The sequence below is a fragment of the Marmota monax genome, unplaced genomic scaffold (genome assembly GCF_021218885.2).
Source record: "Marmota monax isolate L192 unplaced genomic scaffold, Marmota_monax_Labrador192_F-V1.1 WCK01_AAM20220418_F8-fsc00001, whole genome shotgun sequence".
NCBI classification, from domain to species: Eukaryota; Metazoa; Chordata; class Mammalia; order Rodentia; family Sciuridae; genus Marmota; species Marmota monax.
In genome coordinates this window covers 42,049,343-42,065,359 of record NW_026693777.1, presented here as the reverse complement: position 1 = coordinate 42,065,359, position 16,017 = coordinate 42,049,343, and the positions used below count along the sequence as shown (strand labels likewise).

At 38.7% G+C, this 16,017-nt stretch overlaps 1 protein-coding gene across 7 annotated transcripts in view; it reads left to right on the top strand.

Moving 5' to 3' along the window:
* The window catches only part of Fsip1 (fibrous sheath interacting protein 1), a 202,877-nt gene that overhangs the window by 26,453 nt on the left and 160,407 nt on the right, over positions 1–16,017 (top strand). For 5 of the 7 annotated variants that reach the window (XM_058584678.1, XM_058584677.1, XM_058584679.1 and 2 more), the window contains exon 6: positions 15,208–15,309. In XM_058584678.1, coding sequence (XP_058440661.1) covers positions 15,208–15,309 — 102 coding nt within the window. The remainder of the gene's footprint in view (positions 1–15,207; positions 15,310–16,017) is intronic. The other 2 variants (XM_046461048.1, XM_058584676.1) reach the window with 1 other exon arrangement.

Sequence of the window (16,017 nt, the reverse complement as noted above, 5' to 3'; positions counted from 1 at the left end):
AGGTGCTTGGGATTGAACCCAAGGCCTCATGCATGCTAGACATGCACATGCACTGAGCTACATCCTCAGCTATTAGCACAGTCTTTTGAAAGTTTCATATTCCTACTTTTCCAACATAGCCACATAGTATAAGATGGTATGAAACATTATATCTGCTCCACTCTAAGTTTTTTCTGTCATTCATTCAACCTTAGATACTAGTCTTAATTAAAATATAAATATTAAAAATTATTTTGATTGTACTTATATGTAAACATATACTTTTAAATAAAATTCCTATAAGTGTTATTAGGAAAGCAGGAATGCTGCATTTCCATGATAATTTTTTTTTTTTTTTTTGGGTTGGGGGTGGAAAAGCAAAGTTATTTGTAAATTGTCCAGTAGGTGGCGACATCTAGTTAGAATATGTACAAATACAGACAAAGCTCTTTAAGAGCTGAACTTATTTTGACTTGAACTTTAAATGCATACTTATAAACATACTAAAATTTATTTTCCACTTATCACTTTCCATCTTTAAATAAAAGGAAAAGTTTCTGAGGATGAATTTTTCTTTGTCCGAGGTCAGTTTTCCTTAACCTCTTATTTAGCAGTAAATGTTAAAGATTTTGGCTGGTTAACTGAATGGCAGTTTCCAATCTGTTTTCCAGCCCCCCAAATACAAACTCCATTGTAGTCCCCTTATAACATTTAAACAGCCAACAGTAAATAAAGGAAAAATAATTATTTTTGGATTGTGTATTTAGTTCTTTTTTAGGTATTATACACAAATGAGACCTTGGCTCTAAGAGAAAGATGAAAACTACATTAAATTTGTTTAGGCCACATTTTGACTTTATAATTCACATAAAACCCCTAGTTTAACTACCTAAGATTTTAAAGTAAATGATGTAGCACTTTCTAGGGATTTCCAAAATTCTGTCTGTGCTTCCTTCCTTTCTTTCCTTCCTCCTCCTTCTCTCTCTCCTTCCCTTTCTTTCTTTCTTTTTTTGCCAGTGATTTTGGCAGAGATTGTTCTTCTTGCCTTTGCCACATTTCTTCCTTTTGTTTCAGATTTATAAATGCATGCAAGCACAAAACATGAATATCTTAATGAGTTAAGATTTTCCAAATTTGTGAATATCTCTTTCTAGGTGCATTTTTTTTGTGAAAACCATCTTTATGATACCTCTGCTCTTGAGTGTTAAGATGAAATACTCAAAGAAAATCTGCTGGTCTCTTTCTACTCTGATTTGCAGAGGACTGAAGGAGAAAATCAAACTCCTGTGCTGACTGACACAGATAAGGATTTTGGGGTTTTGACCTCTGTTGAGTGCTCAGGAATATGAGACATTCGAAAGCCTGTGCTAATGGCTGAGGATGTAGCTCAGTACTGAGTACATATCTAGCATGCACGAAGCCTTGGGTTCAATCCCCAGCGTCTCAAACAAATAAAACATCTGTGCTATGTGATCAAACTGGACTCTTGCATTTACACTCATTTATTTTAGATTTACTGTGAAAATACTCTGTTAATAATATAGTTCTTAAGTTGATTGATACCAAAAGTTTTCCTTTTAGAATAAGGTAATAATTATGTAGTGTGAACTGTTAAAGAAAAATGTAACTGAGCTAATAATGGAGACTCAAGTGAATACTAACTTCTTTTTCTGGTGTTTAATTTTTAATTAAAAAAGTAAAAATATATCAAATATATGACTGAAAAAACATGCCTATGACATAAGAGCCAGAAAGTAATTTCTCCAGAGTGCCTATTCCAAACTGTTACTGTGTGCTTAATCTCCCATCTTCTTCTGCAAGACCTTAATTCTGTTGCACTTGCTTTTCAGAGAAAATAGATCTGCCAGGTGGGAATTACTTCCATATTCTTTCCTTTTGTTTCTAAATTTCACTCTGAATGTGCTCACCCATCTCTACTACTTCCCTCTCACTTTAGGGGAGGGAATGTTCTCTTGTTCTACAAGGCCACTGGGTTCTGGCTCTTGATCCATCAATCATTTTGTTTTATTTTAATCTGTTCTCCTCTGGATCCTTTCCTTCAATGTACCATGTTTGAATTTTCTAGCCCTAAAACAATCAAAAAGCTATTGAACCAACCAGTAACCAACCAGTAACCAACCAAATATACAAACAGAACTTTCCCCTCAATTCTTCACTTTACTCTTAAATAGCTACTAGTCAGTTCCCTGATTTCTTTCTCTCTCTCTCTCTCCTTCCTTCCTTCCTTCCTCCCTCCCTCCCTCCCTTCCTCCCTTCCTCCCTTCCTCTCTCCCTTCCTCCTTCCCTCCCTTCCTTCCTTCCTTCCTTCCTTCCTTCCTTCCTTCCTTCCTTCCTTCCTTCCTTCCTTCCTTCCGGGATTGAACCCAGGAGTGATTAACCACTGAGCCACATCCCCATCCCCCACCTTTTAAAAAAATATTTTATTTTGAGACAACTTCTTGTTAAGTTGCTTAGTGTCTCCCTAAGTTACTGAGGCTGGCTTTGAGCTTGCAGTCTTCCTGCCTCAGCCTTGTGAATTGCTGGGATTAAAGGTGTGCACCACCATGCTGAGCAAGGGCAGATTTTCTTGAAAGAATGGTCTACAACTATTGTCATTACCTCATTGTAAACTTTTATTTACATATTAACTCTTTAGTGATTTGTATTTTATACTATCATGCTATAGAACTGCCTCCTAAATTCCAATTTTTATTTTAACATCTCAGTAGCATCTTAAACATTTGACCACTCATAGATAATAAGACTTTGTTGTTGTACTGGGATGAAACCCAGGGCCTTTTGCATGCTAGGCAAGATGCTGAGCTACATCCTAACTTTTTAAATTTTATTTTGAGACAGGATCTCACTAATGTCCAGATTGGCCTCAAACTTGAGATCCTCCTGCCTCAGCCTCCCAATAGCAGGGATTATGGGCATGTGCCATCATTCTGGGTTAGGAGGATTTCTACTAGGTTTATTATTTTCTGCTGGTTCTCCTCTTTTTTTCCTTCCTTCTTTCTCCTTATTTTTGAAAGCTATTCATTCTTTTGTATTTTTTACCTCTTTTGGTTAATTTCTTCACCCACTCAGTCTTCTAAACTAGAAAGTTAAGAGCCATCCTTAGTTCCTTCATCATCATCTTCTTATGCTTCTTCTCTCAGAAACAGTTCCTTAAAAGAGTATTTGTCCTACTTTTTCTGTATCTGATCTTCTTCACCTCTATAGTTAATGGTGGGATTCTGGCCTTCAGCATTCTCGCTCAGGTCATTCAAATAGAATTTAGTCTTGTCATGTTGTCTCCCTGCTATCAGTTTCTCACACTATCATTGTATTAGTTACCTATTGCCATGGAAAAAATTACCCCTCAAAGGTGGCAGCTTGAAACAACAAACATTTATGCTGTTACTATTTCAGCCATCTGGGAGGAGCTCAGCTGGATGGTTCTGACTCATGAGGTTGTAGTCAATATGGTGGCCAATGCTGTGGTCATTTGAAGGTTGTCCTAGAGCTAGAGAATCTTCTTCCAAACTCACTCAACATGGTTGTTGTCTGAACTTCTTAGTTTCCTACTGCATGAACCCCACCATAGGATGCCTACATGTTCTTACAACATGGCAGCTTGCTTCCCCTAAAGCATGTAGTAAGTGCTCAATAAATTATTAGTAATATTCCAGAGATTACTAGACAACATCAACAAGAATCCAGTATGTCTCATATATTTCATATATCAGGGAAGTTTTGCAGGTTTCATATATTTATTAGTCATCTATAGATTTTCTATTTTTCTTTATTGTTATCACTCCAATTGGTGATTATCCCATCATATTTTTAATGGGTTGTTAATGATATAGAAAAGAAAAACTATTGACATTTTCTATTTTGGCACTTAACTAGATTATTTTATTCATTCTAATTATCTTTAGATGTTTGCTTTGGGTCTTGTTAGTTTATGAATGCATCACCAGAAAATAGTCTTAATTTTTATGTCCTTTTCAGGAATGATTCTGAGAACCATAGTCTTATTGTTGAAATTTGTTGAATGCATTTCAATGTCTTTTAAATTATAATAGATTTTTACTTCTTGACAAACTTATTTAATGTTTACAGATCAAGGTATATTCTTGATTATGGAGGACTATTTTTATTTTGTACCATATTTGAATGGCAGAATTTATTCAGAATTTTATATCTATAAAGTAAGATTAATTGTGTGTGTGTGTGTGTGTGTGTGTTTACATGCTTATGTCCATGTATAGGAATGTATGTTTATGATGTTGGGGTTGAGGTGGAAGTAGAGGTGTTTATGTTTGTATAACTGCTTTGTCAATTATGCAACTTTGTCAGCTAATGAGTGGAGGTGGTTACTCATTTATTTCTATGCTTTAAAATAGCTTATATAACATGAAGATTATCTATCTGTTCCCTAAAATTTTGAAAGATTTCACTGGAAAAGCCATCTGGTTCAAATAATTTCTTGGAGGACATTCTCTGACTCTCTTCTCAGCTTCTTTCATATTTACTATTCTATTTCAGTTGACGAGTTATTCTGGAGTTAGTCTTGGCAATATATCCATATACTGAGATTTTACAGTATCTGTTTACCAAGATTTAAAATTTTACTGACATAAAATCTCAATGTGTTTTTTAATAGTAATCCTCCTTCTTGTTTGTACATTCCCTTTCTATTTCTAATTTGTTTATATTTTTCTCTACTCTAAAAAATCTTGAAGTTTTAAGTTAGCTTTTTATTTTAGCAAAACTTTGTATTTACAGAAAAAGTAAAAAGATAGTATAGAGATCTCCTATATATCCACACCCGCTTACCCAATTAAATTAGTATGATATGTTTTTTTTTACAACCAGTGAACCAGTATTAATACATTATTATTAACTAAAGTCCAATTTTATTTATATATCCTTTATTTTTACCTAAGTTCTTTTTCTGTTCCAGGATAGCATTCAGGAGCCCACATTATATTTAGTTCTCAGGCTTTCTTAGTCTAATCTTTGCTGTGAGACTTTGTTTTGAATGACTTTGACAGTTTTGAGGTGTACTGGTCAGCTATTTTGTAGAATGTTCAGCCATAGGATTTAGCTCATAATTAGACTGAGATTATATGTTCTTAGGAGGACGACCACAGGGTTGTGGACCATTTTCATTATATTACGTTGTGCTATTAACATAACATCACTGTTGATGTTAACTTCAATTACCAGCCTGAGGAAATATTTGTCAGATTTTTCTGTAAAGTTATTCTAGGTTCCCCTCTTTCCCCAGTACACTTTTTGGAAGGAAGTTATTATGTGTAGGCCCCACTTCAGGAATGAGGAGTTATGCTTTACTTCTTTGAGGGCAGAATATTTACATATGTTAATTTGAATTATTCTGCATGTGAAATTTACCTGTACTTCCCCATTTTATTCAATCAGTAATTTATGCCAGTATAGACTTGTGGATATTTATTTTGTACTTTAGGTTAGAATTCCTTGCTACTTTATTTATTTTGTTGCTCAGTTTTTCCAGCTTTGACCATTGGGAGCTCTTTGAGTTGGTTCTTGTGTCCCTTTGATACAACTCCATTGCTGTGGATTTAGTTTTGTTGTTGTTGTCAAGTGCTTCCTCACTTTCTTTCATTACAAGATGCTTCAGACTCATTGACTTTGTTACTGGAATCAACCATTTCTCCAAGGATCCCTGATTTCTTTTATCAGAGACTGATATTAGAAGCCAAAATCTGGATTCCAGGTGTGACTATTGATTCTAGGCACTCTAATAAAGAAAATATATATACTATATATATTGTATATACTATATGCTAATCTATTATACAGATATCTATGCTATATCTGTGTGTAACCATCTGTATGTATAATTAGCTAAACCTGAGTTCATACTGATTTCTCTGGCTCTACTCCATTGCCACATGGATCATTCTAACCTTTTCCCCTTGCTTAATGGTAACATTCCACTCCAACAGTGAGAAGACTATTTCCAACCATCTACCACCTTTTTACTTAATTATTCAATCCCACTATACGTGGATATCAGAATTGCTAGTCTACCCCCATGGAAAACAACTCAGTCAACTAGAATATGGTGCCTATGTGCTTGCCTTTAGTCTTGTAGACTTCACTAATTTTTAGTTACTTAGGCAGGCACCTTTTTCTTTTATTCTCTTTAGTGAGACAATTTCATAGTTTGTAATATAGTTAGATTGTTTTGTCACATTAACATTCCATTCTGGGATTCTTCAACCTCATAAATGATTTTTTTGAAAATTGGTGTACATTATTGTTTCACTTTTTATGCTTTGCAAAATTGTATAATGTCACATATTCACTATTAAAGTATCATGCAGAATAGTTTTACAATTGTGAAAGATTGCCTGTGTGAATACCTGTTCAATCCTTCTTCTTTCCACAAGCCCCTGGCCACCACTGATTTTTTTTTTACTGTCTTTATAATTTTGCCTTTTCAGTTAATACTGAATTAACTGATTATTTTTTTTTTTTTTATTTTTTAATTTTTTATTGTTGGCTGTTCAAAACATTACATAGTTCTTGATATATCATATTTCACAATTTGATTCAAGTGGGTTATGAGCTCCCATTTTTACCCCATATACAGATTGCAGAATCACATCAGTTACACATCCATTGATTTACATATTGCCATACTAGTGTCTGTTGTATTCTGCTGCCTTTCCTATCCTCTACTATCCCCCCTCCCCTCCCCTCCCCTCCCCTCCCCTCCCCTCCCCTCTTCTCTCTCTGCTCCCTCTACTGACATTCGTTTGTCCCCCTTATATTATTTTTCCCCTTCCCCTCACTTCCTCTTGTATGTACTTTTGTATAACTCTGAGGGTCTCCTTCCATTTCCATGCATTTTCCCTTCTCTCTCCCTTTCCCTCCCACCTCTCATCCCTGTTTAATGTTAATCTTCTTCTCCTGCTCTTCGACCCTACTCTGTTCTTAGTTACTCTCCTTATATCAAAGAAGACATTTGGCATTTGTTTTTTAGGGATTGGCTAGCTTCACTTAGCATAATCTGCTCTAATGCCATCCATTTCCCTGTAAATTCTATGATTTTGTCATTTTTTAATGCAGAGTAATACTCCATTGTGTATAAATGCCACATTTTTTTTATCCATTCATCCATTGAAGGGCATCTAGGTTGGTTCCACAGTCTAGCTATTGTGAATTGTGCTGCTATGAACATCGATGTAGCAGTGTCCCTGTAGCATGCTCTTTTTAGGTCTTTAGGGAATAGACCGAGAAGGGGAATAGCTGGGTCAAATGGTGGCACCATTCCCAGCTTTCCAAGAAATCTCCATACTGCTTTCCAAATTGGCTGCACCAATTTGCAGTCCCACCAGCAATGTACAAGTGTACCCTTTTCCCCACATCCTCTCCAGCACTTGTTGTTGTTTGACTTCATAATGGCTGCCAATCTAACTGGAGTGAGATGGTATCTTAGGGTGGTTTTGATTTGCATTTCTCTGACTGCTAGAGATGGTGAGCATTTTTTCATGTACTTGTTGATTGATTGTATGTCCTCCTCTGAGAAGTGTCTGTTCAGGTCCTTGGCCCATTTGTTGATTGGGTTGTTTGTTCTCTTATTGTCTAATTTTTTGAGTTCTTTGTATACTCTGGATATTAGGGCTCTATCTGAAGTGTGAGGAGTAAAGATTTGTTCCCAGGATGTAGGCTCTCTATTTACCTCTCTTATTGTATCTTTTGCTGAGAAAAAACTTTTTAGTTTGAGTAAGTCCCATTTGTTGATTCTAGTTATTAACTTTTGTGCTATGGGTGTCCTATTGAGGAATTTGGAGCCCGACCCCACAGTATGTAGATCGGAGCCAACTTTTTCTTCTATCAGACGGCGTGTCTCTGATTTGATATCAAGCTCCTTGATCCATTTTGAATTCACTTTTGTGCATGGCGAGAGAAAGGGATTCAGTTTCATTTTGTTGCATATGGATTTCCAGTTTTCCCAGCACCATTTGTTGAAGATGCTATCCTTCCTCCATTGCATGCTTTTAGCCCCTTTATCAAATATAAGGTAGTTGTAGTTTTGTGGATTGGTTTCTGTGTCCTCTATTCTGTACCATTGGTCCACCCGCCTGTTTTGGTACCAGTACCATGCTGTTTTTGTTACTATTGCTCTGTAGTATAGTTTGAAGTCTGGTATCGCTATACCGCCTGATTCACCCTTCCTGCTTAGCATTGTTTTTGCTATTCTGGGTCTTTTGTTTTTCCATATGAATTTCATGATTGCTTTCTCTATTTCTACAAGAAATGCCGTTGGGATTTTGATTGGCATTGCATTAAACCTGTAGAGAACTTTTGGTAATATTGCCATTTTGATGATGTTAGTTCTGCCTATCCATGAACAGGGTATATTTTTCCATCTTCTAAGATCTTCTTCTATTTCTCTCTTTAGGGTTCTGTAGTTTTCATTGTATAAGTCTTTCACCTCTTTTGTTAGGTTGATTCCCAAGTATTTTATTTTTTTTGAAGATATTGTGAATGGAGTGGTTGTCCTCATTTCCATTTCAGAGGATTTGTCGCTGATATACAGGAATGCCTTTGATTTATGCGTGTTGATTTTATATCCTGCCACTTTGCTGAATTCATTTATTAGCTCTAATAGTTTCTTTGTAGAGCCTTTTGGGTCTGCTAGGTATAGAATCATGTCATCTGCAAATAGTGATAATTTAAGTTCTTCTTTTCCTATTTTGATGCCTTTAATTTCTTTCGTCTGTCTAATTGCTCTGGCCAGTGTTTCGAGAACTATGTTGAACAGAAGTGGAGAGAGAGGGCATCCCTGTCTTGTTCCAGATTTTAGAGGGAATGCCTTCAATTTTTCTCCATTCAGAATGATGCTAGCCTGAGGCTTAGCATAGATTGCTTTTACAATATTGAGGTATGTTCCTGTTATCCCTAGTTTTTCTAGAGTTTTGAACATAAAGGGATGCTGTACTTTGTCAAATGCTTTTTCCGCATCTTTCGAGATGATCATATGATTCTTATTTTTAAGTCTATTGATGTGGTGAATAACATTTATTGATTTCCGTATATTGAACCAGCCTTGCATCCCAGGGATGAATCCTACTTGATCATGGTGCACAATTTTTTTGATAAGTTTTTGTATCCGAGTGGCCAGAATTTTATTGAGGATTTTTGCATCTAGGTTCATTAGAGATATTGGTCTGTAGTTTTCTTTCTTTGAAGTGTCTTTGTCTGGTTTAGGTATCAGGGTGATGTTGGCCTCGTAGAATGAATTTGGAAGTTCTCCCTCTTTTTCTATTTCCCGAAGTAGCTTGAAAAGTATTGGTATTAGTTCCTCTTTAAAGGTTTTGTAAAACTCTGCTGTATACCCATCTGGTCCTGGGCTTTTCTTAGTTGGTAGTCTTTTGATGGTTTCTTCTATTTCCTCAATTGATATTGGTCTGTTTAGGTTGTCTATATCCTCCTGACTCAATCTGGGCAGATCATATGACTTAAGAAATTTATCTATGCCTTCACTATCTTCTAATTTATTGGAGTATAAGGATTCAAAATAATTTTTGATTATCTTCTGTATTTCTGAAGTGTCTGTTGTGATATTGCCTCTTTCATCCCGTATGTTAGTAATTTGAGTTCTCTCTCTTCTTCTCTTCGCTAGCATGGCTAAGGGTCTGTCGATTTTGTTTATTTTTTCAAAGAACCAACTTTTAGTTTTGTCAATTTTTTCAATTGTTTCTTTTGTTTCGATTTCATTAATTTCAGCTCTGATTTTAATTATTTCTTGCCTTCTACTTCTTTTGCTGTTGTTTTGCTCTTCTTTTTCTAGGATTTTGAGATGAAGTATGAGATCATTTATTTCTTGGTTTTTTCTTTTTTTAAGGAATGAACTCCAAGCAATGAATTTTCCTCTTAGAACTGCTTTCAATGTGTCCCATAGATTCCGATATGTTGTGTCTGTGTTTTCATTTATCTCTAAGAATTTTTTAATTTCTTCCTTGATGTCTTCTATAACCCATTGATCATTCAGTAACCTATTGTTCATTCTCCAAGTGATGTATTCTTTTCCCTTCCTTCTTTTATCGTTGATTTTCAGTTCCATTCCATTATGATCAGATAGGATGCATGGTATTATCTCTACTCCTTTATATTGTCTAAGAGTTTCCCTGTGACATAATATATGATCTATTTTTGAGAAGGATCCATGTGCTGCTGAGAAAAAAGTGTAACTGCTTGATGTTGGGTGGTATACTCTATATATGTCAATTAAGTCTAGGTTATTAATTGTGTTATTGAGTTCTATAGTTTCCTTATTCAACTTTTGTTTGGAAGATCTGTCCAGTGGTGATAGAGGTGTGTTGAAGTCTCCCATGATTATTGTATGGTGGTCTATTAGACTCTTGAACTTGAGAAGAGTTTGTTTGATGAACATAGCTGCACCATTGTTTGGGGCATATATATTTATGATTGTTATGTCTTGTTGGTGTATGGTTCCCTTGAGCAGTATGTAGTATCCCTCTTTATCCCTTTTGATTAACTTTGGCTTGAAATCTATTTTATTTGATATGAGTATGGATACTCCTGCTTGTTTCCGAAGTCCATATGAGTGATATGATTTTTCCCAACCTTTCACCTTCAGCCTATGTATGTCTTTTCCTAACAAATGCGTCTCCTGTAGGCAGCATATTGTTGGGTCTTGTTTTGTGACCCATTCTACTAGCCTGTGTCTCTTGATTGGTGAGTTTAAGCCATTAACATTTAGGGTTATTATTGAGATATGGGTTGTTCTTCCAGCCATATTTGTTTATTTATGTTACTAAACATGGTTTGTTTTCCTCTTTGATTATTTTCCCCCCTTTAGTGTCCTACCTCCCACTGTTGGTTTTCATTGTTATTTTCCATTTCCTCTTCCTGTAATGTTTTGCCAAGGATGTTTTGAAGAGATGGTTTTCTAGCTGCAAATTCTTTTAACTTTTGTTTATCGTGGAAGGTTTTAATTTCATCTTCCATCCTGAAGCTTAATTTCGCTGGAAACACAATTCTTGGTTGGAACCCATTTTCTTTCAGTGTTTGAAATATGTTATTCCAGGATCTTCTAGCTTTCAGAGTCTGTGTTGAAAGATCAGCTGTTATCCTGATTGGCTTACCCCTAAATGTGATCTGCTTCCTTTCTCTTGTAGCTTTTAAAATTCTCTCCTTATTCTGTATGTTGGGCATCTTCATTATAATGTGTCTAGGTGTGGGTCTCTTATGATTTTGCACATTCGGCGTCCTGTAGGCTTCTAGGATTTGGGGTTCTGTCTCATTCTTCAAGTCTGGGAAGTTTTCTCGTATTATTTCATTGAATAGATTGCTCAATCCTTTGGTTTGAAACTCTGTCCCTTCCTGTATCCCAATGACTCTTAAATTTGGTCTCTTGATGTTATCCCATATTTCTTGGATGTTCTGCTCATGGTTTCTTAACAGTCTTGCTGAGCTGTCTATGTTCTTTTCAAGTTGAAATACTTTATCTTCATTGTCTGATGTTCTGTCTTCTAAGTGTTCTACTCTGCTGGTAGTATTCTCAATTGAGTTTTTAAGTTGGCTTATTGCTTCCTGCATTTCTAGGATTTCTGTTTGTTTGTTTTTTATAACCTCTATTTCCCTGTATAGTTGATCTTTTGCTTCTTGGATTTGTTTATGTAATTCATTGTTGAAGTGATCTTTCATTGTCTGATTTTGCTGTCTGATGTCTTCCTTGAGACTCCAGATCATCTGAAGCATGTATATCCTGAATTCTTTATCTGACATTCCATCTGCTGCAGCTGTTACCTCTTCTAACGTTGAGTTGACCTGCAATGCTTGTGGTCCTTTCTTTCCTTGTCTCTTCATACTGTTCGCGTTCCTTTCTACTTGGTGAAACTGTTGTGCTATTGAATTTTCCCCTTATATATTTATATTGGTCTTGTATAGTTGCAAAGTCTCCCTCGCAGGCGCGGGCGGCGGCTCTGTCCCTCTGCGGGCCGCTAGGCTTGTTCTGTCGGTGGTCACAGTTCTGTCTACTCTGCAGGCGCAGGCAGCGGCACTGCCCCTCTGCAGGCCTCTGGGGCTGTACTGCCAATGCGTCGCAGGTGCGCCTACCTTGCAGGTGCGGGGGGGGGGGAGCGGCTCTACCCTTCCTCAGGCCACTGGGCCTGTTCTGTCTCTTGGTTGCAGGTCTGGCCTGCTCTGATGGTGGTCACAGTTCCGTCTACCTTGCAGGCACTGGGGGGAGGGGGCGGCTCTGCCTCTCAGCAGGTCGCTGCTCCTCTTCTGCCGGTGGGTTGCAGGCCCGCCTACCTTGCAGGAGTGATTGGAAGCTCTGTCCCGCCGCGGGCCACTGGGCCTTTTCTGTCGGTGGTCACAGTTCCCCTACCTGGCAGACGCGGGGGGTGTGAGGCGGCTCTGCCCCTCAGCAGGCCGCTGGGCCTGCTCCGTGCATGGTCACAGTTCCCTCTACTTTGCCGGCGCAGGGGGAGGGGGCGGCTCAGCCTCTCAGCAGGCCGCTGCTCCTCTTCTGCCGGTGGGTCACAGGCCCGCCTACCTTGCAGGAGTGATTGGAAGCTCTGTCCCGCCGCGGGCCACTGGGCCTTTTCTGTCGGTGGTCACCGTTCCACCTACCTGGGAGGCGCGGGGGGTGGGGGGCGGCTCTGCCCCTCAGCAGGCCGCTGGGCCTGCTCTGTGCGTGGTCACAGTTCCCTCTACCTTGCCGGCGCAGGGGGAGGGGGCGGCTCAGCCTCTCAGCAGGCCGCTGCTCCTCTTTTGCCGGTGGGTCGCAGGCCCGCCTACCTTGCAGGAGTGATTGGAAGCTCTGTCCCACCGCGGGCCACTGGGCCTTTTCTCTCGGTGGTCACCGTTCCACCTACCTGGGAGGCGCGGGGGGTGGGGGGCGGCTCTGCCCCTCAGCAGGCCGCTGGGCCTGCTCTGTGCGTGGTCACAGTTCCCTCTACCTTGCCGGCGCAGAGGGAGGGGGCGGCTCAGCCTCTCAGCAGGCCGCTGCTCCTCTTCTGCCGGTGGGTCGCAGGCCCGCCTACCTTGCAGGAGTGATTGGAAGCTCTGTCCCGCCGCGGGCCCCTGGGCCTTTTCTGTCCGTGGTCACAGTTCCACCTACCTGGGAGGCGCGGGTGGTGGGGGGCAGCTCTGCCCCTCAGCAGGCCGCTGGGCCTGCTCTGTGCGTGGTCACAGTTCCCTCTACCTTGCCGGTGCAGGGGGAGGGGGCGGCTCTGCCTCTCAGCAGGCTGCTGCTCCTCTTCTGCCAGTGGGTCGCAGGCCCGCCTACCTTGCAGGAGTGATTGGAAGCTCTGTCCCGCCGCGGGCCACTGGGCCTTTTCTGTCGGTGGTCACCTGGCAGGGGCGGGGGGTGGTCGGTGGCTCTGCCCCTCAGCAGGCCGCTGGGCCTGCTCTGTGCGTGGTCACAGTTCCCTCTACCTTGCCGGTGCAGGGGGAGGGGGCGGCTCTGCCTCTCAGCAGGCCGCTGCTCCTCTTCTGCCAGTGGGTCGCAGGCCCGCCTACCTTGCAGGAGTGATTGGAAGCTCTGCCCCGCCGCGGGCCACTGGGCCTTTTCTGTCCGTGGTCACAGTTCCCCTACCTGGCAGGCGCGGGGGGTGGGGGGCGGCTCTGCCCCTCAGCAGGCCGCTGGGCCTGCTCTGTGCGTGGTCACAGTTCCCTCTACTTTTGAATTAACTGATTATGATTGGAATTGTTCTTTCACTTAGCAATATGCAGTTAAGATTCATCCATGTCATTTTGTGACTTGGTAGCTATTTTCTGGTCACAGAATAATATTTCATTCTATGGATATACCAATCACAGTTTGTTTATCACTTTACTTATCAAAAGATATTTTGGTTGCTTCCAGTTTTGGGCAATCCCATGAATAAGCCTGCTATAAATATTTGTGTGCAGATTTATGTGTGAATACATGTTTTCAACTTATCTGGATAAATATGTAGGGACATGATTGCTGGATTACATGATAAGACTTTATCTTGGAATGAGAGTGCCTAACTTTTCTTCAAAATGGCTGTACCATTTTATATTCCTACAGACGATGAATGAAAATTCCCTATTCTCTGCATCTTTTCCAGCAATTGGTATTATCACTTTGGTGTGGGGGGGTTAGCCATTCTAATAAGTATGTAGTGCTATGTTTTTTTTAAATTTGCATATCCCTGAAAAATGGTCGACATCTTTTCATGAAAACACTTATTTGCCATCTGTATCTTTTCTTTAGGTATGTGCTGCCCATTTTTAAATATTGGGTTGTTCTTTTGTTTTTGACTTTTAGGAGTTCTTTGTGTATTTTGGATGTAATCTTTTAACAGATATGTATTTTGCAAATATTTCCCCCCAAACTTGGCTTGCCTTTTCATTCTACTAACAATATTGTTTTACATAAAAATTTTTAAATTTTGCGAAGTAGAATTTATCAGTTTTTAATTGCATGGATAATGCTTAAACCAGGTTTGTTTTCAGAGATAGGTGGTGGATTCTGTAAAATCTTTAAGACTTGAATTCTTTTCTGAAACAAAAACATTTCTGTGCCACAACCTGTCAGATTCTGTCATACTAAGGTACAATTTTTAAAAAAAACTACGTGTGTTAGTTTCTTGAAAACATAAAATGTTTAAATTAGTTAATAGGAGAATGTAAAGATAAATTATATTGAAACAAAAAAAGAGTTGAACAATGAAATTTCCTGTTATCTTTATGGGGATTAGTCCAAGAGAATGAATTACAAGATAAGAAGGCTAACTGCCAAAAGTCTCCAAAATTTTCTCTTTGTATTTTAATGATTGACTATCTACTTGAAATGTTTACCTTGGATCTAAAATAAAAAATAAAAACACAATTAAAGTTATTTGGTTATGTATATTGTCTTTCTTGTGAACATTGTGATTTGAATACATTATCTTGGGGGAGGTAGGTGATATTTTAGCAGTTTCTTATACATCCTTTTTGCATTAAAGTTCTAGGGAAATTCTATTTGGCTACTTTGACCAATAGTTTTTTTCAGTGTCTCATGTGTAGAAAGATGATTATCATTTCTACTTGGAAGCAACACTGACATTGTTTAAAAATTTTGTGTGTATTAAAGGGTTTCAGGAATATTTGAGAAAATGTTAGAGCTTAATTCATTTTTAAACAACTTGTATAGACGGTTTTTTACTTTTGTGAGTATTGAGCAAGTGATTTTTTAATCAGTAGATCTTTCTCATCGTGAGGATGAAGATACCTTTTTCCCAGTGTTTCACACTCAGATATCTCCAGAAGAATATGAAAACCATATGCAAAATGCCAATCAAGGTATGTTTTAATTTTTATGATCATAGATATTGACACAACAGAATACTAACTGTATACAGAAATACTCATAGAAGAAATGATTTGATATAATTTAATCCAGAGGGGAGTAGAAATAGATGGGGTTAAGGATGACACACAGTTATGAATCAATATTTGTTGAAGCTAGTTGTTGAAAGTTCATTATACTGTTTTTTATATTTTTGGATGTTTGAACTTTTATATAATAAAGAGTTAAAATGAAAAAGCAGGCTGTAAGTAATGGAAACTTGGCTTAAGCAAGAAAAAAAAAATAAAGGAAAGGAGCTTGGTGGTAGACAGCTTTTCTTTGGGTTCCAAAGGCATGTGCCATGGTTAGTCATTGAGAGGGAGGCTAAATCCCAAAGTCCTAGTTAAGAGGTGGGCTAACCAGTTGGATTTAGGTGCCTCCCCCCTGTGTAACCATCTTGTCCAACCCATCAAGGACTGGGGTCAGGTGGGAACATGGCAGTGCCTGCTATATCACCACCAGACTAAAGGGGACAAAAGCACATCACTAATGAGACAGATAATCCAATGTTTTTTTACCCTGCAGTTTATTAGAAGTCTTATGGAAACTTCTAATAGAGTTTCATAATAAAGTTTTATTATGTTTTAAGGAAACTGTATTATAAATGTAGAGATGGCTGCATTTGAATTATTTTAATGTTAAGTGTATATGAAACTTCAACT